Genomic DNA, 26,882 nt, shown 5'->3' with positions numbered 1-26,882 from the left:
AGAGATTGGCCTGGAAGGAGCATGAAGAAACTTACTGGGGTGATGATAACGTTTATCTTGATAGGTGTTTGGATTATGTAGGTGTGTTTGTCAAAGTTCATCAAAAGGAACCTTAACACTTGTGCATTACAACTGTATATAAATTTTACCTAAAATATACCACAAATAAATGTTGAACTCTAGGTAATGATATGCACAGGAACTCATTAGGGTTAAGTATCCTGATGTCCATAATCTACATTGAATTGTAGACTCTAGGTCAGGGGTCCTCAAACTACGGCCCGTGGGCCACATGCGGCCCGCCGAAAACATTTATCCGGCCCGCTGGGTGTTTTTGCCGCCGCTGCCTGTCCTGCTTAGCAACCGACTCGTCCCGGGCCTGCAGTGCGCATGTGTGGAATGTCTGAGGGACAGTGAACTGGCCCCCTGTTTAAAAAGTTTGAGGACCTCTGCTCTAGGTGGTGGGGTCCTAGAAGTTCACTGTATCATTCCTTCACCTTAACTGTATGTTTGAAATTTTTTCTTTTTAAATATATTTTATTAATTTTTTTACAGAGAAGGGAGAGGGATAGAGAGTTAGAAACATCCATCAGCTGCCTCCTGCACACCCCCTACTGGGGATGTGCCCGCAACCAAGGTACATGCCCTTGACCGGAATCGAACCTGAGACCCTTCAGTCCGCAGGCCGACGCTCTATCCACTGAGTCAAACCGGTTAGAGCTGAAATTTTTCTAACAAACTGTTGTAAAAAATCTTACACAGAGAATCAACATATGAAATAGAAAACACAATGACTAGTTGAAGCAGAGGTGGGGCCCCAGGCCCTTCCACTGCCCCCTACTCTGTTTCCTGGGGTGGTCCCTGAGGAACCTTCCTGGAACACAGGGTGACATTACTATAGACAGCACACCTGGTCAGGCCGGGGATGGAGGTGATGAATTCCAGGACCAATAATAAACCTAGCCCTGGAGCATGATGCAATAGCATTCTGGGGATTTCAGCTATCTAAATACAGGCCCAAACCTCAGTCTACTAATACCAGGACACCCCTACCTTGTCCGGCTAGCAGTCTCATTTCAAGTAATGTAGAAGTAGCAAGGAAAATTGCTACATAAGAGGGAATTCTGATCAAATAGGAAGAGCTGGTAACTGACAGTGAAGTGATGATCACTGGGAGTGAATCTCAGAAAAGACCACCAAAAATTATTTCCTAACCAGATATTAACAAATGAAAGAGGAGAGAGGAAGGCATCTAAAGATATCCAAAGGGCTGTGGAGGGAACTGGTGTGTTCAGGCAAATGTACAAATGAGAAGAGGAGTGAAAACCAAGGCTGAATACAAAAGTCTTGCACTGACAACTTTGATATAGTTTTGGAATATTAAAGCAAAAAGCTAAGAAAACAGAAAAGGATTTTCTATATATAGGGCTAAAAGAAAAATACAGAACGCTAGGAACACGTCTTAGATCAGATGGTTTAATATGAACAGAAAGCAGACTTACGGCCTCTATTAAAGAGAATGCTCTTCAAACCAGGAAGGACAAAACAGCTCATGTACCTGAGTACAGGTACCTTGCAATGTGACCACAGAAACAAAATCAGGAATGCCCAAGGAGTTTAGAGACCAGGAGAGGCGACATCAAACACAAAAAGGCTCCTGTATCTAAATGGGAAAACAAGTGGACTCTGGCAAATATTGATTCATGAGTTGATGCAAACTCTGGAAAATTCTAGGGTGAATTATTACACAGAAGGTCTTTTAAGCACTTGGAAAAGGAAGTAATGATTACTGGACAGCAACAGGGCTTCACTGTGAACTAACCCTACATTTTCCATTGGTTGGTTTGTTGGAAGGGGAGATTAGGGACACCAGAGACACATCAATCTGGCTTTTAGCAAGATATGTGCCAAGTCTGTAGTGATGTCTTGTTGCACTAGCGAGGGAAAGGCAAGGTCCAATACAGCATAATCAGATAGAGGTAAACGTCTGCTTCTGACTGAAGAACTGAAATTAAATGTGCGCACTAACAACAGAATGTCAGATTGAATGGGGGCTCCTGGTGGAGGCAGCTGGGTGTTCTAGTTTATATTTTTTCTTTCCATGACTTAGAGCTCACACTGGTGAAATCAGAGGATGACATGATGCTGGAAGGGAAAGTAAATACTCTGAGGAAGTATTTAAAAGATGTTGACAGGCTGGAACAAGGAGATAAAATAAACAAGATAAGTCTTATTTGGTACAAATATGAAGTTCTGTCCTCAGTATTTAGAGAGTCAGTTGTGTAAGATGGGGGTTATAACCTGAGCATTTTGGGCAATGATGTCTATGATTCGATTGTATAGTGTGGCAACCAAGAGCTGATGCCATTTTAATTTAATTTAAAACAAATATAAAATCAAGACAAGAAGATGAAAGTCCTACTGTACCCTGAGCTGCTCAGATGACATCTGAAGCACCGAGTTCAGTCTTAAATGAGACAGTTTGAAATGGAATAAAATGGAGTGTGCTTATAGGGAGGGGAAACTGGAAACCATGTCAAATGGGGAATGGCTGAAGACCTGGAGATGGCAGTCTGGAGAGAATGAGACTCTAGGACAGTTGATTTTTCTTTGTTAAATGGCATTTAAATATATAAAATAAATATCAAAAATATAAGTCTTTGTTTTACTCTGGTTGCAAATATCAAAAAATTTCTATATGTGACACGGCACCAGAGTTAAGTTAGGGTTTTTCAAAATGCTGACACGCCGAGCTCAAAAGGTTCGCCATCACTGCTCTAGGAAGTCAAAGGTGGTCCTCCTACATATGCGGCTGTTAGAGGACCAGAGTTAACCGATGATGATTTTGAAGGCAGAACTTTGGCTAAAGAGAAAACATTTCGGCTCAATCTAGAACAGAAACATTTTAACAACTGGAACTATTTTAAATGAATGGGTTGCTTCGGGAAGTAAGGAGTTCTTCATCTCGAGAAGTATGCTAGTACATGTTAGAAAGACACAGGTCCAAGAGGTTCTGAAGAAAATTCTTACATGCCGTTTTGTGAGATATTGGATTTGATAATCAATGAAGGCCTTTCAAGGAAAAATTCAATGCCACAGACTGACTCAAATTAGTAAACATACCATCATGAAGGTTTTCATAAAGCATAAATAACGACAGCGCTGTAGACAAACAACATTGTTGATTGCTATGCCTTCAACATTTAAAAATCTGCTTAGATATAGTACATAGATTTGAGGTCTTTAATGAGACTGAGCAAGTATATATAATAAACGTGCAATATTACCTTGACAGGATATGAAAAAAGCTTGACGAACCCGAAATCATCTCCGGTGGCTAAGAGGGAGCAGTCTTTGGTGAGACTGGCAGCATTTACGTCGGTCACATCACTGTGTGTGGGCCAGATCCCCTCACAGGTGGGTCCCAGGACACAGGTCCACGTGTCCCACTCTATCTTTTCAACCTTAAAAAGAAGGAAAAGAAAATTAATGTATTTTTGCACAGCCTAGAGATCTTTAGTTTTGTTTAAAAGGAACCTTTTGAGGCTGAGTTAGTGCTAAATGATGACTCTGCCCACATCAGGTACCTGTGCTGAGTGCTGAGGTACACGGTTCTAAGTTGCATTTTAAAGTGCTACATGCATTGTCTTAATAAATCAACACTGCAGTCAAATATCCACACAGACTTCTCTAGATAAGATTAACATTTTGGCAATTATGGAAATCTGATAACGTTCTTTAGTTCTTACCTAGATATTTATCTTTGTACTAGAGGCTCGGTGCACAAAATTCGTGCATGGGTAGGGTCCCTAGGCTTGGCCAGCAACAGGGTCCATCAGGGCTTCCCTCTGGCCGCTGGCAGGCACCTGGGACCCGGGCTTCCCTTGCAGCCCTGGCTTTGTCTGGAAGGTCATCTGGAAGGATGTCTGGTCTAATTAGCATATTATGCTTTTATGATTATAGATAAGCCATATAAGCTAGATCAAGGTTTTTCAGTGAAAGCACTATTGACATTTCAGGCTGCACAATCCTTTGTTGTCAGGGCGGTCCTATGCATGGTAACATGTTTAGTAGCATCCTTGTCCTTCACCCATGGGATGCCAGTAGCACCCCCTCCCCAAGTTGTTCCCAGACATCCCCAATGACCCTGGGGCCCTTGCTCCCAGTTGAAACCACTGAGCACACTGATTAAGGAGATTGATTATTTAGTAAACTATTTTAAAAAGTTATAAGACATAACTTTTTATTTTTTATGGAATGCTTCCTTGGAGGAAAGAATAATCAGATTCTGCAGCTAGCTTAATATTCTTTATGCTCTGGAGAGACTATCTGAAGAGCAGTTCATACTGATATGAATGTACACCATTTCAGGAAGCCTTATAACATGAATTTCCCTCTTATGCATATTCTTTTACATAATAATTGTTCATCTATATCAAGTTGCATTCCACCCCCGCCCCCCCCCCATCATTTGGTTAAACTGCACTTTATTTTAGTGTATTTATTTGGGGGCACTGGAACAGGATGGGAAAATAAAGGTGAAGTGATGTAAAAATGATGCTTAATATTTAGAAGATAGCCAGGTAGAATCACATACAGAGCCCTCCAGATTGGGATCACAGCTCCACAGACTTCCTACTCTCTTAGAATCTTTATTTCCCTATATGTAAAATGAGATTGACAACCTTCACACAAGGCTGTTAAGAAAATTAAAATGCAGGCATATGAAGTGCCTGGCACATTCAACAGATGTTCAGGGAATGAATGACACAATTAGAAATATCCCCTACTCGAGACTATAAATGTTTCTCCATATGGGACAACACACATGGAGCTTGAGAATATCATGCTAAGTGAAATAAGTCAGACAGAAAAGGACAAGAAACATATGATTCCCTCATATGTGGGATAGAAAACAAAAAGCAACACATGAACCAACAAAACAAAACAAACTCACAGACACAGACAACAGTATGATGCTTACTAGAGAGGAAAGGGGGTGAAGGAAGGATGAAGAGTTTAAGGGGTCAAATATATGACGACGGACTTTGGCTGGTGAACATACAACACAATATACAGATGGTGGATTATAGAATTGTACACCTGAAACCTATATAATGTTATTAGCCAATCACACCCCCAGTAAATTTATTTTTTTAAGTTAAAATGAGGACTGATCAGAGGTGAATAAATTGGAATTGGGGGTGTGAGACCAACAGATTAGTAAACAATTTCCATTAATACAGTGTCATCATGTACAACAACTTGTTTTCCTAAGTACTGCACATAGACTTCCTTTAGAAATGATGAAAACCCTATGAACGTGTGTGTGTCCAATTGTCTCCGGGACTACTTGACAATACTGGGATAGTTTACTGGCAAACTGAAGAGAGAGGCAGGTGCTTATCCCTCAGTAGTGTACTTTTACCCACTTTTCCTCAAAGGAAGCAATATTTCCTTTTCTTTCATCAAAGTTTACATTGCCTATAAATGAGTCAGATTGTCTCCCGGGGCTAACAGGACATTCTTAGAGCTCAGTCGGGCAATGACCTTTTGGTCATGAGGGTCATTCTATGGAAGCACCGGGCAGCTAGCTCTCAGGAAGGAGGCAATTTGTGAATTCAAACATTTTATCTAGGCTTTGATTTTAACAATTAAAAAGTATGTATGGGTCTAAGGACATGAGGAAAACAAGGAAAAAAGAAAGTTTGATAAATCAGGATAGCCAGATCGTGGACAGCTTTTGTTCTGAAAGATCATTTGTCTTATTAGTGTTGCGGAAAATATTGATTATTACAAATAGTAAACACTGAGAAAGTATGTTTCAAAAATTTACGTTTATAAGGAGCTTTGCACAAAACAGCATGTTGAATGAGATAAAAAGAATATGTAGCATCTAAATGCTAAGAATATGTAGAATTTTGGTTGTTGTCATCAGGCACAGAAAAATTAAGGAGAATTTGAACTGTGCATTGCTACTTAAATCCCCAAAAAGCAGGAAACCAGATTAAGCAACCAGATTTAAGAAACTATCAAGCATAAAGGTACACTAAATGTAACCCATATTAGTGGATAACAACTGTTAGGTTTTATTAAACATATAACCCACATATTAGTGGCTAAGAATTGATTGGTTATATTAAATCTTCATGAGATATATTTTTTAAAGCTTTGTGTACGACTGTTACCTCTGAAGGTCTTATTATATGCCGTTTGCCTCTCGGAGCTTCAAAAAAGAGCTGTTCTTTGGCACCCGAGTTAACTTGCAATAATTTCCCTGTTATGACAGAATGAAGTAGAGAGACGATTAAACTCTGCACTTATTTTTTTTATTATAAAGTAGCTACAACTATTTGTATTCATTTTAGTCAAAGTTTCATGAATTGAGTAAATACACGGTAGACATTCCAGAACTACATGTAAAGGCAATTTCATGCCATGGTACAAATCCCAAAGCTATATGGACCTCATCAAATCTGACCTTGAACATCCTCCAAGAATAGAAGAATCATGTTTCCTATGCTTTAGTCAGTTGCACTGACTGTAGCTATTTTTCCAAAGCCTGGCAAAATCCACTTTTTGCTCTTTTTTTCCTGTTGCCTCCTCGCAGAGATGTAGTGAGAGCAGACTGCTTTGGCAAGAATTATAGCATCAGAAGTGAAAGCCTTGCTGCAAGGATTCACATTTACTCCAGGCTAGATTCTAAATGTGCCCTTTCAAGTTTGGAAACAGGAAGATAAGGGCACATAAAATAAACTATGAATGCTCATTCCCCTCCCTTCTCCCACCTTACTTGAAAATTTGTAGAGAAATCCAAGACTTTCCCAAAACAAAATGTGGAGCAAAAATAGTCTTTCACTGTGATATAAACTTATATTCTTGGGTTCATTTTGATTAATGCTGAAAAAGGTAAGATTTCCTACTTTCCCTCCAACCACATCAACAATCCTTTATGGCTTGAAATTTAAATGACAAAAAGATACTCTTTATAGTATTTCTTCAGCATGTATATACATACACACATAGTATTTCTCCCCCCCCCTTTCTGTTTTCCCATAACTGTTTATATCTAGTAGTCTTAAAATATCCTTCTTGGAAAAATAATACCAAAATAAGAACTTTGTGGGGTTTATATCATGTTCTTTAAATGTTCTTTAATGGTCAAGTGGACACCACCTAGGTATGAAATCTCAAGTGGCTTACCTTCAGAGTTATAGATCTATTTCTAAGTGACTCATCAAAAACAAGGCTCTCGCCCTGGCCAGTGTGGCTCAGTTGGTTGGAGTGTCATCTCAGGCACCAAAAGATGGCAGCTCCGATCCCTCGTCAGGGCGCGTGCGGGAGGCAACTGATAAATATTTCTCTCTCACATTGAAGTATATGTGTGTGTATGTGTGTGTCTCTCTCTCTCTTCCTCCCTCCCTCTCCCTAAAAATCAATTTAAAACTTTTTGCAAAAAATGATAAAAAATAATAAAAACAAAGTTCTCTTAGTTCATAACTGAAAACCTCAATTGTTTATAATTTACTGAGTTATAACACGGTGGTGAGGGGGTTTTGACTTGGCTGTGGGGAGCAAGTGAATTTGAAAACATTTCCACTAAAATGGGCATTTTCCTGACCTTCTGGCTGAACGTAGATACACAAATGAGAAAAGAAAAGGGAATTAAATTAGCTTTGGCTATTTAGCATTCTAAGAAAATGAGTAACCAAAATTTTTTCAATGAGCAAATATGTATTTTAGGACCCTCGAGAGAAATTGCAAATAACAAAGGACGTGGAAAAGGATTAAAGGATTCAATAAAAACATTCTTTGAATGTGGCTAATTTTAGGAGATATTTGGCCACAGGATACTAACAGAACTCAAAGGATTCCAATTCTCAGATGATCCTAACAACTCAGTTTCCACCAGTTTCAAAGATCACACTTAGAAAAACAAACCAAAAACTTTTAAAATAGCTCAGCGAAGTACTTTAGGATTGTAAGAATATTAGAGAATCTAAACACCAGAGAGCAGTATGAGAAGTGCTTCATAGAACGGAGACACCTGTGGGGACCTGCCTAGCCAGGTCCCTTCCCTGGGAACTGCCCTCCACGTGACCCAGAGGCTGGGCTGGGCAAATTCTCTCCAGGAAAACTGGGATCTGGAGGCTGACTCAGTGGGTGCCATGCTGAGATTGGAAGCGAGCTTTGGAATTGAGGGTGGCATTTTGGGGCAACAGAGAGTGGGCCACGTGCAAACGAATTAGGGAAAGCCTGTCTGTGCAGAGAGAGGGGCCAAAAGCAGACATCAAAACACTTCGGGAAAGGAGGGGAGAGGATCTGTCGGCCTGGTTTCTGGGTTTTCCAGTTCATTCCTAAAGCCAGTTCCTAAGCAGATGTTGCTTCCTGTTATTAGAGTGTATGCCATAGGCCTATGTCTTTCCATGAACTCATCCTTTATTATTATTTTTAAATTGAAGCTGGATTGAGTAGGTTTATGGTTCCTAGCAACCCAACGACATGAAGAAAAAAAATTTAAGTCAACTATTCGTGTTAGGAAGGTGGAATTATAGGTGTGTGTTGTGTGTTTCCCCCCCTCAATTTTCTTTACTGCTGTTATTTCATTGTCTTTTTTTAGGCATAGAGGAAATATTTAGGTCAGCACTTATTTTCCCACTGCCTGCTGCCGTGTAATATATAACTACTGAAATATTCCGAGGACAAGAGCACAAACAAAGAGCAAAATGTTGTATAACCCATGGAGGATAACTCACCCCTGAATAATGGTAACCCTATTCTTTCAGAATCCTCACATTTCCACTCACACAGAATGAGGAAACTGAAAGATACAGATGTCCTCATTTCTAAGCAGGTTCAGGACATCACACATCTTGCAGGTACACAGAGCTTTATAGTCCACAAAACGATTCCCACACATCACCCCAGCTGCTCTATAATTTACAAGTTAGAACAATTCTAAAATTGGTGCTAAATGTACCAAACATATCAGGCCCTTGGCAATGGAAATGGGAATGAGAACTATTGTGGTTCAAACTGTTAATTGTTAAAAGATCGTATAGTCTTGATATTTCCAGAAATGAACTAATAGCAGCCAGAACACATCCTTCCATGATTCCTCTCTCTCCATATATATTTTTTCTTGTATTCAGGGGTAGCTATTGTTTCTAAAAAGGCCCGATGCACTTTTTGATTTTCCTAGGACCTGTGGTTGCCATGGACACGAGAGACTACAGGCTGTGCCATTCCCCACCCCTGAGGAGCCAGCTGGCTCCGGCAAATGCGTTCACTCTTTTGACAAGATCAAAGGAATGAAACAGATTCCTGCTCCTCAATTCTGTGGTCTATCCTTTGCAGACCCTCGAGGCTCCGCTGTGAAAGCTAGGCTGGTCTTGAGGCAGCCTGGCACATTCTCGAGGTCAGGCATTTGCGGCACACAGAGACCAGGAACATAAAAATACCAATACAACTCATCGCATGAGAATGAAACTGGACATAAACCAAGGAAGATCCACGGGCACACTTGCTGTTGTTCTCCAGATGGCCTCCCTGCCCCCCTCCACCCCCCAAATCAGAAGTATTCTGTTCTCTCAATCGTAGAAACCATTGGTCAATCCTCTCATCTGACTGAAGGGGCCACTTAGGAAGAGAGGCAAGGTGGCTTTTCGAAAACCTCAGCATCTTAACTCCCAGTGTCTTTTCCATCACCCCGGACCACAGACACTGGCTTTGGGCAAATTTTGGAAATAGTGAGTTTGTCTCTTTCCCTGCAAAAGTGACGATTCCACATTGGGCGCCCAGGCTCTCCACGGGGCAGCCCACTGATCCCTGCCAAGATCTTGTTCTTTCCACCTGGGATTTACTCCTCTTTATCTCTTTAACATTCAACCCAGGGCTTACACATTCAAGGAATTAAAAAAATAATCCTCTCAAAATGTGAGTCAAGCTTCAATGAGATACCACCTCACGCCCATTTGAACGGCTGCTATCAAAAACAAAATAAAACAAAGCAGAAAACAACCAATCGTTGGCAAGGATGTGGTGAAGTTGGAACCTTTGTGCACTGTTGGTGGGAATGTAAAATTGTGTAGCCACTGTGGAAGACAGTATGGTGGTTCCTCCCTTAAAAATTGATTTATTATTTGATCCAAAAATTCCACTACTGGGTACATACTCAGCACTGTACACCATGTTTATAGCAGCCAACAGGTGGACACAACCCCAGTACCCACTGACGGGTGAAAGGATGGACCAAATGTGGTGTGTACATACTGCGGAATACTGTTGAGTCTTACAAAGAAAGGACATTCTGACACGTTACAACATGGATGAATCTTGAGGATATTGTGCAAAGTGAAATAAGCCAGTCACAAAAAGACAGATACCGTGTGACTCCACTTAGTATGTGGAGTAATCAAATTCTTAGGGACAGAAAGTGGAATGGTGGTTGCCAGAGGCTAAGGAAGGGAGAACGAGGAATTATTGATTAATGGGTATAAAGTTTTCAGTTTTATAAGATGAAAAGAGTTCTAGAGATGGATAGTGGTGATGGCAGTACAATAATGTGAATTTATTCAATGCCACTGAACTGTGCTCTTAAAAATGATAAGAGGGGAGGGGTGTTAGGGCTGAGTCAAAAGGGTGAAGGAACAAGATGTACAAATTTATAGTTACAGAACTATAAATTTACATAGGGATGTAAAGTACAGCATAGGAAATATAGTCAATAATACTGAAATAAGCAAGTACAGTGCCAGGTGGGCGCTGGAAATATTGGGGGAATCACTTTGTAAAGTATATGACTGTCTAACAGTATACTGTACGCCTGAAACTAAAGCAAAATAATGCTGAATATAAACTGTAACTGAAAAATAAAATTTTAAAAAATAAATGAAAAATGGTTAAGATGTTAAATTTTGTTATGCATCTTTTTTCACAGTTAAAAATAATTTTAAAGCCCTGGCTGGTGTTCTCAGTGGACTGAAGGGTTGCAGGTTCGACCCCTAGCCCCATTTGGGAGTGTGTGGGAGGCAACCGACCGATTTGTCTCTCACATCGATATTCCTCTCTTCCTCTCTCTCTCTCTCTCTCCCCTCCCTCCCTTCCACTTTCTCTAAAAATCAATGGAAAAAAATATCCTTGGGTGAGGATTAATAAACAAAAATTATAATAATAATTTTAAAGAAATCTTCATCAAAACTTATTCCTCCTGTGTCCCATTTTCTTGTATCTCTTCACTCCCTAATACGTAAATAATGAATTGGTTTTAATCCCCCCATTGTCACTGTAGTGGTGGGATTTCACTTCTTGTGTCAGGTAGTGTGTGTGTGTGTGGTGAATTTTAAATAAAATTCCCCATACTCTAGTCCATGGCCACATAAGGCTGGCCCTGACTGGTTTAAGCCTTTCTCACAAGAAGGCATATCTAGGCATGTTAGCCAGAGAGTAAATAGGAAGAAATCAATGTTTTGTTTTTCAAACAATAAGAAAGAGAATATCAAAGAAAGGGGTCGCGAAGTGGCTGCTTCCATCTGCCCCCTCAGCCTCCCTGGTCCTTAGATGACTGTCAGGCGCTGTGTCCTCAGGCGGCTGGTGCCCAGCCCAGTCACAAATGCCAGCCTAAGCCCTTGGCACTGTGTCCAGCATGGCCCTGACATGTAATGGGAGGGGCTTATCTGATCTCCTTTTGCCCTTGTTGGGACTTGCACCTCTCCCTTCCTATCTATTGCACTACATAAATATGCCTGCGGGTTGTAAAGTTTAGATAAAGTCCAAATTCCAGGGCAGCAAGCACAGTTACAACTAAATACCTGTCTTGGCAGAAGGATGGGTTGATGGTTCCTACTTCAAGAAATACTTAAAATATTCTGGCATCTCTGAAAGGACCTTTTTGGTTGAGGCCCTCATTACCCCCTTTTTCCTGGTTTATTTTAGATGCTTTCCAACTCCAGGCTCACTCACCCTCCAAAAGCTGGTGGGGAATGCCCCATCCACGTCTCCTGGAGCTACCTAATGCTATGGGATAAAGTGCAGTGTCCAACTTCCTTGCGTGGCACGACGTCAAAGTTCCTTTATGTTCTGTCTCGGTCTGTCCCTCCACACTCACTCCCTTCATGCTCTCAGCCACTCAGCATTACTCACTGTTTCTTAATCACCCCTCTTCTTCCCACATCTTGGGACATCACGTTCCTTCTGAGCCTGGAATGCTCGTCCTAGACTTTGCCATCTGGTGAATTTCTGCTCATTCTTCAAGATCCATCTCGAAGGTCACGCCTTCTGTGAAGACTCCGTGGATTCTCCCGGGAGCTCTTCTTCAGAGCACACCCTGGGCTGGGTGCTCTTCCACCACAGTGGACTGACCCTTCCCGGAAAGGTGGGACCCTGCCCTTTCCTAAAGGCCTGCCCCCAACTAACATCACCCCCCAACCCCCCAGGATGGGACTGAGAAGTGTCCCACCCTGTAGCACTGCTACTCCACCTGCAGTGCTCACTGCTGACCTGCCCATCCCCGCCCCGCCTCACCCCTTCCTCAGTGACTCACCATGTCTCACTCCCTTGCCCTACCCAGTTTGTACCCTTGTATTATTCAGGGACTAGGACGTCTCCCTCACCAAGTCATACACGCTGTGGAGAGCAGGAACCATGTCTCACACTTCTAGATCCCCCACAACTTCTGGCTTAAGACTTTGCACATGGCAGAAGCTAGATTTGTTAGATAAGTGAACTGACGTGTCCACATGGTGTCTGTGGGCATGATGGAGGAGGCAGGGGGCAGGCGGGGAGTTTTAGAGAGCGGAGAAACTTGAGGTAAGTGGCACCTAACTCCCCACCTCTGCTGAGGCTCCTGGGCTGTTGCAGGGGTGGAGCACTGGGAGGGAGAGGAGCGCAGTAAGAAGGGACCAAGGCAAGGACACAGCATGCGAACTCAAAGGGGAGGCATCAGATATCTTCAATTGTCCTCCAACTAATGGCTGGAATTAACAACACCGATAATAATGAAAAATACCCCAAGTGTGAACAGCAGCTGCCTCTGGGTTGTCAAATTACAGTCATTTTATTGTGGGATCCCCTGTTTTTCTCTACAACACAACTGCCATCCTCGCTAGAAACAATATGGATGAACATCGACTTTTTTAAAACAAAAATTGTATTTTAAAAGCCACAACATACTTTACCTCGAGAGTCCCAGTCGATATGTGTAACGTAACTAGAAGCACCTTTACAGATGCCGACACGTTTGCTTGTAAGCACATTATAAATATCCACAAAGTTATCGTGGGAGGCCACAGCAAGGTATTTTCCTGTATCTATACAGAAAAAGGTGCAGTTACTATCAAAACATTTTACATAAGACTTGGCTTCTGTGAGCTTAGCGTTTTAGAACGGGGAAAATGTCAAGGAAATCATGAAAACAGTCCACTGTTGTAACTTTTTGTCCCAATACATTTTTGAAAGTTTTTGCCGTCATCTTTACCTTTTGAAAATTTAATATCAGAGATCATCTCTTTTCTGTGGTGGAAGGAGACCATGTCTTCAACCGTGTCAGCATTTACAACCAGGAAACTCCCATCATTCAGGCCGACCGCGAGGGCTTTCCCATCGGGGGAGAAGGCACAGCATCTTCCACCTGCAAACGAACTCACAACACCACACTCGTTAGGCCTGACTTGACTACCAAACAACCAAGGGGAGAGCGGGAGAGACCTGCGTGTGCGCTGACACATGAACGTGGGCTGTGTGTTTAGCGCTGCTCATGAGAAGAACTAAAACGTCATCATTTAATCATCTCTTCCCTCCAAATCCAAGGACAATGATCACCATGTTAAACACACATTTTCAATTTCTTTGAGGACATCCATTCATTTCTTGGTGTCTGCATACCTGGGGTTTCCCAAGGGTTACTATAACTAGTATCTTGCTCCCAAGAAAAGAGGTGATACTTAAGAACAGACGTTCTATAATAAACTTTCTAGAAAGTATTTTTTTAAATCATGCCGTGCATGTAAAACTTGCTTTAGAGAACCTTGTTCGGTTCTCGGATCCGTGGGTCATGATGCCTCATTCTAGAGGTGAAAGGTTTTGTTCCTGCCTCTTCTGTCATGAGAAGAATGGAATGTGGACAACATTCTCTCAAGAGGCATCTGTAAGACTAACCATGGCTGATGCTGCCACGTGAGCAATGTTTTCTCCTGTTTTGTAGGGTCACAGGGAGACACTTATAATGAGGAGCATGGACTCTGGTGGGTATGTTTAATAGGAATCCTAAGAATATGCCCCCCATTCTTATTTTGAAGACTTTGGTAAGCATGGCCCCAGGAATGGGACAGTCATGTGGCCTTGTGCTAAGGCAAGCATGTCAAACTCTTGGCTCACGAGCTGCATGCCGCGTTTATTTGGCCCGTGTTAGCCTTTGAGTTTGACATGCTTGTGCTAAGGCATTCCCTTGAGCTTCCATGCACACTCCTCAGTCACTGCTTGTGGGATACTGAAAGCTATGTTCATACCAACAACTTCATATCAGCTCACCAATGGTATCTTCCTCCCTTCACTTAGCAAACAGCTATTCACCTACGATGAGTCAGGGCTGGTGCTAGTGCAGAAAGAACAGGAAGCGAGCCTACCCCTGAGGAGATTATCAGATTGGGTTAACCATATAACTTATCATCCAAACCTGGACACTTCTGGGTGAAAGGGAGAGCTATTAATAATTACACCAGGGCAACAGCTATACACTGGGCTGAATGGTCATCTTATCTAACATAATTTAGTAACTGTTCTTTTGAACTGATGTCTAACTAGTGAATAAAGTCCATTGTCTGATACTCAAGCCACTCACGATGAGGACTTGGTCCATCGTTTCCCCATATAAATCAGAGGCCAAATGATTCAATCTTGTGGTGGTAAAGGGCATGGGCTTTGGGGTCAGACCTGGGTGGGAGTCCTGGCTCCATTAACAAATGCCCAGGTGTGCAGTGGGAAGAGAGGAATAAGGTAGGAGGAGGCAGTGCCATGCAGTGGCCACAGGTGTGCTCTCTGAAGCCCCATGTCCTGGGTTTCAATTCAGTTCCATCACTTACAAGCTGTGAGACTTCCGGCAAATGACTTAAGTTCTCTGCGCCTCAGTTTCCTAATTCCTAAGTGGTAACAATGACCTTACTCAGTGGGTTCCCACCAAATGCAGAGTGCTAGCACAGCCGCTGGCTCAGCAATACTAGTCACCATCATCGTTGTTACTACTCTCTGACACCTTCATTTTCTCCTAGAATACACTCCCCATGTCTCTCTGCTTATAAAACAAATACGTTAGTGCCAGACCCAATGTCATCCTTTCCTGTCTCGACTTTCAGAAACCCTTTGGGCCTCAGCTCTCATCTTCTTCTGAAGATGAAGCCGACCCTGGCAGCAGGCCTTCCTCTGCGCCTCCTGGTACCTGGTTTGCGCCAGATTATCTTTCGTTGCCTCTCCACACCCTCTCTCCACCCTCTTCAGCGCCTGGAGCTGGCCTGTACAGACGGCATCAATGGGCCTTCTTGCCCTCTGGCTTCTGATTGGGGTTGGCCAAGGGGGAGCATAGACAGGAAACAAAAGAGGAGGGAAGGAATAAGAAAGGAAGGGAAGGAGGGAGGGAGGGAGGGAGGGAGGGAGGGAGAGGAAGGAAGGATCCTCCTGGCTGCTCCCTGGGGTCGCTGCATGTGCCTGAATCTCCGCTGATGGTCACAGCTGCTGTCAGGCTGCATCTCACACAGCTCTCACTTTCAAGGTTCCGGCAATCGCTCCCTCCTCTTGCCCTTTCAGGCCCAGGGCTGGTGAAGGTACCAGCTGCTAATAGCTGCACAGTGCTGCACTATCCCTACCCACCCCTTTACAAACAATCTTGTTTTCAGACTCTCCTCACATTACCCAATTTGAATGGACCATCTGTTGCTGGGACTCTGCTCCAATCTTGTCCATCTCTGACACTAGAGATGGGACCATTCACCTTGGATCCTCAGTGCTTGACACACAGAAGCTACTCAGTAAATATTTGCTGCATTTGTACTTGGTATGCCTCTTACTTCTAGTGCATATAGGTGTTCAGTACATATACTATTTACTCATTTCTTGTACAGTTATACAATTAAGTATTACTTTTTGTTTAGCAGATTTTCATTTTTCAGCAAATAAAACCAGTTCTGGAGACGGTTAGACATACAATCAAACAGCATGTTTTAGAAGCTGATGTATTTCAACTGATGCACACAGCTCTCGAGGAGAAGAGGAAGGACATATTGCCCCCAGGTGGCAAATGCCTGTTAAGTGCAAGGAAAAGCCAGTGAGTAACGGAGCTGGGCACCGACAGATCAGGCCAGCCTCCTGGAATAATTCAAAGCCTGTGGAAGTATGACCGCAGCAACAAACACTGAATTCCCTTTGCCTGACAAACTTGGGGGCATCCAACAGGTGCTGTCAGTGAATATCAGTTGAATGAACGAATGAACCCAACCCGTTCTGTTCTTTGTAAATACTCTACTCTTGCAGATGTGGAAGGCGAGGTCATGTACCTTTTTTGAGTTTCCGTACCGCCAGCATGCGGTGCTGGGAGGATAATTCCCAGATGCGCAGGGTTTTATCATCGCTCACTGTTGCACAGATGGGCAGGAGCGGGTGAGCCGCCAGCCCCCACACTTCTCCCTCCATGTGCCCCTGTGGAGAGGAAACAGGACAACAACTCGGTGTGTGTGTCTTGGCTCGCTCTTTGGCAGCCTCGTGAAGCATATGCAGCCAAGTGTCTTCCAAACAGGTTCAAGTACGAATAAACACAGTTAGAGCTTCCTGGAGCCAAAATGAATATGCTTTTCACTTGAACTTGAACCTAAAGCTGGGCTGACATGATGCTAAAGCATTCCTTTAGGAAGCACAGTAGGGATTTGTCGCTTATAAATTTTGTTTTATATAATGCCAAACATCTTTTCATTTAGAAACATCAGGGTGAATAATGAAGTGCCTTCATTTTAATCTGCTGACATTAGATAAGCACTATATATATATATATATATACACATATATATACACATATATATGTATATATATCTCCTTATAAAGCACAATTTATTGATCATAATGACACAATAAAACCAGATTCTAAAGACACAGAGACTACCTATCTTAGACAGCAATATTCTTGTCTATTTATTTCCATTTTAGTCCTTTGAATATATAGCATTTGGCAGAACAGAAACAAAGACAGTTAAAGTTTTCACTTCAAGTGTCCTGGGTTCAACATTTGCTCACAAATTGGTCTATCCAATGGACTTTGGAAAACTGGGAGGTGTGTCACAGGCTCCAGGCTAATTCCACATATCTATACTTTATCACAAACACACTTAACTGGCTTAGAATAATGACTGAGATAAAATGGTATCTATATATATAAAAGGCTAAGTGTCCGTCTGTCTGACCGGTAGCTATGAGGCACACTGACCACCAGGGGGCAGATGCTCAATGCACGAGCTGCCATGACGCGCACTGGCCATTTAAAAATAAATGGCACCATGGACCTGGGGCCGACAAAGCAACACTCAGCTTCCCCCAAGTGGGATACAGGCCCCACCACCACCCCGGAGCGACACCCCACCAAATTACAGCCAACGCTGCCAAGACTCCATGGCACAAAATGTGACCCATAGCCCAGCCCAGCCTGGAAATGGTCGCTGTGGGTGCCGGGTAATGATGTCACGTAGCAACACCTGGCTTTATCTCCCTAGAGACTAGCCTCCTTGGAGTTTCTTCAGCCCAGGAACCCATCTTGCTTTATAGCCAGGTACAAACATTTCACAGTTTAACCAAATGTTTGTGAAGCATTTTCCCGTGCCTCTCTCATTTGATCCCCACAGAAGTCCTGGAGTAGGTAGATAGGAGACTTGGTAAAATCCTATTTTCTTTTCATTAGCAAGATGCAAATAGCAATACTGAAATATTTCTTCTAATTAATTTCCTTTCAATGTGCACAAATCCGTGCACCAGGACACTAGTTTAAAAATAAATAATTAGGGAGAAAACAAATCCCATTTCTATAATTTGTCCCTCAGTAAAGCCATGTAAACAGATTAGTGTGTGAGGCAATAAGACAGAGCAGATTGTTAACTGAATTTCTACTTTTAGTGGCTAATTATAAAAAGGCTCTGCTCAGTGAAAAGAAAAGAAAGACCATAGACAGGCATCTGGAAATGTCTGGAGTTGGAATGCTTTGGGGAACAGGTGGCTTTCCAGAGAGAAATCAGATGGTTCTGATTTGACTAGGAAGCTGTTTGAGCAAAACAGTGATTTGGCAGAAGACAGAGTTCCAAATTCAGGTGACATTCAAATACCTGTGGAGGGCTGGAGGGTGCAAATGTTGTTTTTGAACTTATTGCATTTGGAGCATCCTATATCCCTAAGCTTTCTTCCCTTCAGAAGCCTCCCACCTCCAAGATCATAGTCAGAGGATGGGTCCGGCATCAACCCCCGCTTGCCCCCAGCCTGGAGCTGCTTGGAGCTCTTTTACGGACCAAGGCCCTTTGCTCATTTTGCTTGAGGACAGGGTTGTGGTGCTCTGAGGCCCTTTCCAACCACTGCTTCATATATTGACTTAAAAATTATATTTCCTTAATCTATGATTCTATTAACTCCTAACATAGCCATGGACAGTGAGCGAGGCAGGCTGGGAGTACCTCGAGTGGCACAAAGAAATGAGCTTGGGATCTTACTTTCCTACTGTATCTCCCAGGAAGCTGGTAATAAACAGCTATACGACTGAGCTGACTATATTCAAAGTGCACACATGGAAATGGTCAGAAATCACCTCATGTCACTTCTCTCTTCCCCCAACATAGCTTTCCTTCTCTTAAAAATCAGCAATGTATTCTAAATGATACTGGACTGCCGTGCTACTGAACCTGGAAAAGCGGACCTGAGGTCTTCCCACACAGGCTGGCTGATGGTCCTAATCACGCGGTCTCTCCTGTCCCTGAGCTTTCCCTCCGTGTCCGTCTTCTCAGAATGGGGCCCAGAGCCTGGGCACAGGTGGCCCTACCCACCGTGCACGGCACAGGGCAGATCTCGGCAGGAGCCCGACAACATTGACTGAATTCAACACTGAGTTTTCCCTGGGAGGAAACGGCACAGGCCTGATGGGCCAGAAGAGGAAAGAGATGCTGAGGAATTAGGAAATGAATGGTACACATGTAAGAAGAGATGGTTCTACCTGCTCACAGCTCAGGGGCCGTGCCTTCTGTACTGCTCTCCACAGTCTCCACTCGGAGACACCGAGAATAGCCCGGTGCAGTGACAAAAAAAGGGCTCTGGTGTCTGACAAACTTTGGTTTGAACCCCAGCTCTGCAATTCTTACTGGGCTTTGTTCCCTCATCAATAGGGACCGAATTACATACACATTGAAATGAGCCAATCTGTTGTGGAGATGAGAGAGATGCTGCATTGCCGGACACACAGGAGGTGCTCAGTAAGTGGTACCTGTGGTTATTTGTACTATTAGAATGATAGAAATAAATATTAAAAAATAGTTGTAGAAAACAAAAAAGTGAAAAGCTTTTATTGTCAAGTTTAAAACATACTTAAACAACTATAACATAATACTTAAGAGTTTAAATTTGGAAAACTTAGAGTTTAAGTCTTAAAGCACTGTTTAAGTTATATTATGGTAAAAATTTTAAAAAATATTAAGCAATATAGTATGTATGAAAACAATTTAAGGTCTCAAACATGGGCATTAAAAAAAATCAATAATGAACTAAAAAGACTTTAAGTTGTTTACATTGAAACAAACACTTGCTTTTCAGTAAAACTAAATAAGAAGTCATTGCCAGAAAGAAAAAGAAATGAGTTTGGCAAGAAACAACAAAAATGCAAGCAGAGAACAAGACAGTCACACCCAGGACACATCTCAATCCTGCTGCCTGGCACAGTCAGCTTTGGAGGTTTGTTTTTAACAGAATTTTTTAAAACACAGATTCTTATTCAGCACACCCAGAGGAGGACTTGAGCACCTGCATTTCTAAAACCTCTCAGTGATCTGTGTGCAGACCTGTTCCTAGGGAGAAGTCAACCAGAGGACCCTTCTCAGTGGGATTTTGGGACTTACCCCTAATAAAGCAAGCCCACAGGCATGGGCCAGGACAAGGGGGTGGGGGGAGGCAAAGCTCCCCTACTGGACCCACAGAAGTGCTCGGTGCTCATTCTTCTACTCCACCTTCTGAACACACATGCTCTCCCTCCCCTGCCTCTTCCATCTATAAATCAGGTCCATCCACCACCAAATGGAGCAGGACTACCTACCTACTCACCCCCACATACTACTACCCCCTCAGGCGAGACTGTATCATTTCTTTGATCTTTGAGGATTCATTGATATTTATTTTAATCGGATTTTACCTGAATATAATTCTTGAGGGCCAAGGGAGAGTAAGGAGTATGTAGTGTGTTTCTGTGAATCAAGGCTGAGGCTAAAGTGAGGCACAAAATCTAAAGAGGTGCTTGTATGTTTGATGTGTGTGGAGCAGAGAACGTTTTGTTAGTTTCACAGATTGACAGTCTGAGAGAAAATACCCCTACGGAGCCTTCTGCACTCCTGGAATTGATTTAGATGATGAGATTGCGGACTTTGAGCAGATACTGCAAATAGATAAGGATAAGGCTCTTGGAGACCTTGGGAGGAGGGGATGGATTTTGAATGGGTGGGATACATGAAAAATTGGTGGCCAGAGGGGGGCTGTGATGGACTCTTGAGGTGACTCTCAAGATGCTCATGATTTTCACACTCTTATATAATCACCCTTTGAGTATGGCATAAACTGTGGCCTATTTTCAATAAAAATATATGGCAAAGGTGATGGATGTTTATGATTACATATATGTGATGATATGATTACGTGACATAACACTGCAGTGCCTATCTTTTCTCTTTCCCTTGCTGGCTTTGAGGAAGTAAGGGGCCATGATGGAAAACCCTATGTGGCAAGGAACTGTGGGCAGCAGCTAAAAGCTAAAGGTGGCTTCTGGCCAACAGCCACCAAGGAATGGAAGCTGTCAGTCCTACAACCACAAGGAACTGAATGAATTCTGCCAACAACCTGAGTGACCTCAAAAGAAGATCCTTCCTCAATTGAGCCTCAGGTGAGACTGCAGCCCTGATCTCCCTGCAGCCTTGTGAAACCTTTAGTAAAGGAACCAGGTAAGCTATGCTCAGACTCCCGAGCCACAGAAATGATAAGATAATAAATGTGTGCTGTTTTAAAAGCTACTGTTTAAATTTTGCACATTAAGACCTCCCCCCGCCCCACACCTCATCTCAGGTCTGGCTCTGATGTGAACTGTGGTTTAGAGTGTGTTCAAACATGGTACCTGAACAAGCAGTGTCATTGGGCCACTTTTGTCGATTTCCAGGATCTCTCCATTTTTGGTTCCCACCAGGATATGTCCATGTCCCAAAGTGATGGCACGAATGGAAGGATTATCTTCCAAAAGCAATCCTGAGGGGAGGAAATGTATTTAATAGAGCTAAAAATAAAAAGGTTATTACATAAATTCTATTTCTTATAGTTCCCAAACGAGGCAATCATCCTTGACATTTCTACCAGGGGCCTAGAGCTCTGAACGTGGAAGAAAGAGAATTGATTTGATCATGGTTTTTGAAGAACCTTAGTACTACCGTCTCCATCCCTATGAACAGAAAGGTTTCTACTGCGTATTTGGGAGTGGTACCTTTAGAGCTAGTAGACAATGCTGATCTTTTAATGGCGTAAGTCTTCAAGCATCTTTCAAACATATCATCCCAGAGCTCCACGATGCCGTCCTTTCCACCTGTTACAAAGCCCTGTGAAGGCACACACGGGAAGAATTACATGCACATTGAAATGAGCGGTTGCCCACCCAGCCCCAACAGGAGCCCCCGTGGGTAAAGCAGCTTTGCGTGTGTTTTCTTCCTAAGTAGAGGGGACTGAAAAATCTGACAAGATGTAATAGCAATGTGATCTCTTCTGGAAGCATCTCTCCCCTACTTCTCTAGCAGGATCAAGGACATAATCCGTGCCCGCTGCACTGCCTCCAGCCCTGAGGCTGGCTCTTGGTGCCCTGGGTCATGGCCATTCCTGTGCCCAGCCCCCTGACTGGAGAGTGGGTTCCTACAGAACAGGACCAGCCGCAAAGTCTGGCAGTTTCTGGTATCTCCTATACTCCTCCTGAATGAATGTGAATTAACATCACAATGAAATGACTGTTAAATATTTTTAAATTAAATAATTACTCCTAGGTGAAAACATCATTATTTCTTATTAAGAGCGAATTAGGCACTTCATGTAACAAAATGGTCCTGCTAATTTGTTCGAAAGACATCAATTTCCACAATAATTAAAATTCGGGTTAATTTTTACAAAACCTGGAGAGTAAAAAGCTTACCATATTGGATATATTTAACTGAACAGTGATCTTTATTCTTGTTCTAAATTTATGATTTCTTGGCCTTACCACTTTTCCTTCCTGGCAACTTATCACATATACCAACTGTTCTTGGAAAAATCTTTTTTTTTTTTTTTTTTTTTTTTTTTTTAAAGAAAAGTACTGAGTAACTCATTCTGTTTTCTCAGAAACTTTTAATTTACTGCATTTTAATGATGTTTACAAGGAAAAATATTTTGGAGTTTATTACATTAAATATTCTATTCTTACTATAGATTTTGCACCCAGGGAGATCAATCCACAAATTAAATTTAAATGCAGTATATTATACTGTGATATCCTCATCTTTCTCCATGACTTGTCAGCTTAAGTTACCAAGTAATAAAAAGTTTAAACACATTATATCACATCAATTTCTGCATTCTGCTTTAATCTCTTCTAACATTTGCAGTTTGCAGTTTAACCAAAAACAAGTTTGCTAGTAAAACAAAAATCTTAACTACTAAAACCACCATCTAGGTTTGCATAAGCACACTCTATGTTAGCACAACTCTGAACAGGGACAAAATCACCTAACGACACATGGTACATGACTGTATGTGTATGTGTATGTGTATGTGTATGTGTATGTGTATGTGTATGTAGTATATTCAACTGGTTTTGTTTCTCTGGAAAATCCTAAAGCAGCTGGTTAAAGACTTCACTCTGACACTCTCGTTAAAGCTGTTAACAAGATGTTAGATGCAGGAAGAAACTGGTTGTCAACATTACTTTTGTTGGGTGGAACAATACTCTAACCACTTGGTACTTCTAGGTCTCTGCTCACTGTGCCACCGAGGAGAAGAGAAGGCTGAAATATTTCTCAAGCCTCTTCTCCTATTGTGTGTTCACATTTATCCCACCACTAATTCTTAAGGAGCTTTAGGAGTGAGAGCCAGGAAGAACAAGTGTGAAAAGAAGTGGGGAGAAATTGCATATAAACATAATTACAAATGAAAGAGAAAATTTAAAATATTTGCACTCCCTGCCTTCTCTTGACTGGAGGTTCATTACAACGACGTCCTAATTCAGACAGTTCTGTTTTTAGACACAGGATTCTCTTGGTGTCTACTCTCCTAAGACTAACTTACAATTTTAGAAAGCCGGGGAGGAGAGTGAATTCCGATCAAGATGCCCTACCTTCTCCAATGCATACATAGCAAACACGGGCCCGTCATGAGCCTTCACCGTCTTCAGTAGTAGAATGTCTTTCCAAATGAAAATATCTCCTGTGGCTGCTCCTGAGAAGACTAGATCCTCCATCCGCCCATAAGAAACACACATCATTGTTTCCAATTTCCCGACGCTGCCGAAGATTCCCCTTTTGGAGGTGAAGCCCCCACCTGGAGTGGACCAAGAGGATTTATTACGTGGTTTTATTTTTAAGTGACACTTTCTGTGAATGTGGAGAATGACTACCTTTAATGAAAAGCCCAGTGTGTCATCATGTGTATACACAGAGATGTATGAAAACGGCAGGAAATATCCTAGACAGAAATATAAGGGGGTTTTCATTCACTCAGGCATTAATTCAGCATTTATTGAGTCCCTGCTTTGTGGTAGGCCTTGGTGGTCAACGCTGCAATATAAAGATGAAGAGGGAGCTCCTGCCTTCAAGGAACTTAGGGTCTGGCTGGAGAGGGGACTCGATAATCATGCGCATCTCAGCCACACAAGAGATCGTCAAACCAAGAGCCAGTGCTAGGTCTGGGACAGCCGGAGGAAGGAGTGACTGAGTGCGTGGGGGAGTGGGACCAATTTCCTGAATGCTGAGCAAAAAGAACAGAAGCAGCGCCGGCTGTGAATGTGAAAAGTAAACATGTTATATATGTTTTGCCTCAATTTTAATCACAGCAGCTTTGGGGTGAGAAAAATGAATCACTGTGTAGGAGAAGGTACATCAGATTCATCCCTTGGATGTTGTCATTTCCCTGCACTTCCTGACTAGCACAAAGAAACACAGACTCACTCCAGACAACGCCATGCAGGCTGGCTCTCCCGACATGCTGGTGCCAGTATCCCTTCTTGAAAAATAGAAGCATGGGAACAGGAGCTTTTTTATGCTGTGACCAGTATAAAATTGGGCTTGGTATTAAAGCTGATACTAAGAGTTCAGAAGCAATTTTAGTAACAGGTATGACTTATTAGTGAGAAGAATAAGATATCAGTATATGTTTTGTCATGCTTATTTACTCATTACTATTACCAATATTATAATCCACAAGTATTTCTTTTGACTACTTACTGGGTATAGTGTCAGGATTTAATTCATTCTTTGAATTCAGTGATAAAGGAACCCTCCCTGGAAACTGTATTCACCCAACCAAGGTGTGATTATTTTACTTCCTGCTCAGCAGTCCAACATAATGACTGCTTTCAGAACAGAGGGCTAAAGAGAATTATTTTCACACCAGAGCATGTTCCAAAGCTTTCTAGATAGTGATGAATATGCATAGCATCATATAGAGTGCTCTAAGTTTCACAGCTTAGACACTAAGCAGTCCAAAGTGAATTTGGGAGAGAATATCTTTCAGGAGCATTTTAATCTTAGATTGTGGAGACATGGTCATGGTCTTCTCCAGCTCTCGACCACATAAACGATAAACCCAAACAACAGTACCTGCTTGTTGCCAGAATTTGATGTGCTTTATCCCAACTGTAACCAGTTTGTCAACATGATGTGGGTTACACTTTACCACAAATATCTTATCTTTATGTCCTCTGTAAGAGACAAATAAGAAAAAAAAATTCTAATTTTGATGGCAGCAATGATATAGAGTTTTAATAAAAGCATGCATTTGGTCTAACTGTCATTAAGCATATGTAATAGGACAACTAAATTAGAAGATGACTTAAATTACACAGAGTCGAGATAAAAATAATAAGCATTAGGTTTCTTTGAATGTCTGAGCCCTTTATTCTCACCTTAATATTGCTACCAAAGTCTAGTTAATTATGCTTTAAACAAATTAATGAAATATCTAAAATAGATCAGAATGTCTCTGTAAGATAAAATTAATGTCCCTGCCATAGGATTGAGAATAATTCTTGGGATATGGAGCTCTGATACAGAAGAGAGAGAAGACACTGGAATGGCATTAATGAGGAGCTTCCAATGTAATATTCTTACTGTGGAAATCATGACTTTGGGTTTAACAGAGTTTCACCTAGCAATGTACTCACTGGAAATCAAAGCCCCAGCTCACATCCATGGAGAGAGAGAATGGATGTTATCTATTGATTTAAAGAACTTTCAGATGCTATGCATTCAGAAAGTTAGGGTTATAACCAAAAGGCAGAATATAAAAGTGAGAACTGGTTCTAGACCTGGAGCTACAGATCTGGCATGCCACGTGCCGAGGAAATTTCTGCCTAAGAGTATTGTCATCACATTAGACTCTAAGGACTTCCTGGTCTTAATGCACTACTTCATGGTCTTCTATGGGATATCCTATATAATAAAAGGCTAATATGCAAATCAACTGAGCGGCAGAAGGACCAGTCACTATGATGCACACTGACCACCAGGGGGCAGACACTCAACACAGGAGCTTCCCCCTGGTGGTCAGTGCACTCCCACAAGGGGAGCGGAGGGAGAGCGCCGCTCAGCCAGAAGCTGGGCTCATGGCTGCTGAGTGCAGCAGCGGTGGTGGGAGCCTCTCCTGCCTCCGCGACAACACTTAGGCCCAGGGAGCAGGCCTAAGCTGGCAGTTGGACATCCCCCAAGGGCTCCTGGACTGCGAGAGGGCACAGGCTGGGATGAGGGACCCTGCCCCTCCCCCACCAGTGCATGAATTTCGTGCACTGGGTGTCTAGTTAGGACATATATTTCATTTTGTAAGAGAAATGCAATTAACAAAAAGAACATGACTGACCAATCTCCCTTATGAATATAGATTTTAAAAATCTTAAATAAAATACTAGCAAAGACAACCCAATAACATATTAAAGATAATACATTATAACCAAATGCAAGGTTGGTTCATTATTAAAGAATTAAATAGTACCTTTCATCATATTAACATATATAAGAAGAAAATTTGTGTTATAGTCACAGATGCTGAAAAGATATCGGACAAAAATCAAACACTCATTTGTGGTTTAAAAAACACTCGTCACTCAATGAAGTAGAAATAAATGGATGCTTCTGACTTTTTCTATTTCCCTGCACTCCTTGACTCTCACTGAGAAACCCATGTTCATTCAAGACCAACTGTACACAGGCTGACTCTCCAGCAATGCTGTGTGCCCTTACCTTACCCTTTTTAAAAACCAAAAGTGCTGAAACAGTAACTTATTCATGGTGTGTGTGTGTGAACTCAAAAGTCAGATCTTTACTTAATGGCATTCCCAGTAAAGTCAAGAACAAGACTTATTACCACTTCCATTTAACACTGCATTGAATATATTAACT

General features: G+C 42.1%; 1 protein-coding gene across 1 annotated transcript in view; it reads right to left on the bottom strand.

Annotated features, from left to right (window-relative positions):
- Positions 1–26,882, bottom strand: part of EML6 (EMAP like 6) — a 196,689-nt gene that overhangs the window by 40,956 nt on the left and 128,851 nt on the right. Inside the window, exons 17-25 of the mRNA XM_070429229.1 lie at positions 25,089–25,189; positions 23,609–23,811; positions 21,737–21,848; positions 21,377–21,504; positions 16,542–16,683; positions 13,475–13,627; positions 13,176–13,307; positions 6,189–6,277; positions 3,288–3,464 (exon numbers count right to left, since the gene is read on the bottom strand). Coding sequence (XP_070285330.1) covers positions 3,288–3,464; positions 6,189–6,277; positions 13,176–13,307; positions 13,475–13,627; positions 16,542–16,683; positions 21,377–21,504; positions 21,737–21,848; positions 23,609–23,811; positions 25,089–25,189 — 1,237 coding nt within the window. The remainder of the gene's footprint in view (positions 1–3,287; positions 3,465–6,188; positions 6,278–13,175; positions 13,308–13,474; positions 13,628–16,541; positions 16,684–21,376; positions 21,505–21,736; positions 21,849–23,608; positions 23,812–25,088; positions 25,190–26,882) is intronic.

The sequence above is a fragment of the Myotis yumanensis genome, unplaced genomic scaffold, assembly GCF_028538775.1.
Source record: "Myotis yumanensis isolate MYYU_CA2020_CCGP unplaced genomic scaffold, mMyoYum1.0.hap1 SCAF_11, whole genome shotgun sequence".
Lineage (NCBI taxonomy): Eukaryota > Metazoa > Chordata > Mammalia > Chiroptera > Vespertilionidae > Myotis > Myotis yumanensis.
This window is presented reverse-complemented; position numbering and strand designations above follow the sequence as displayed.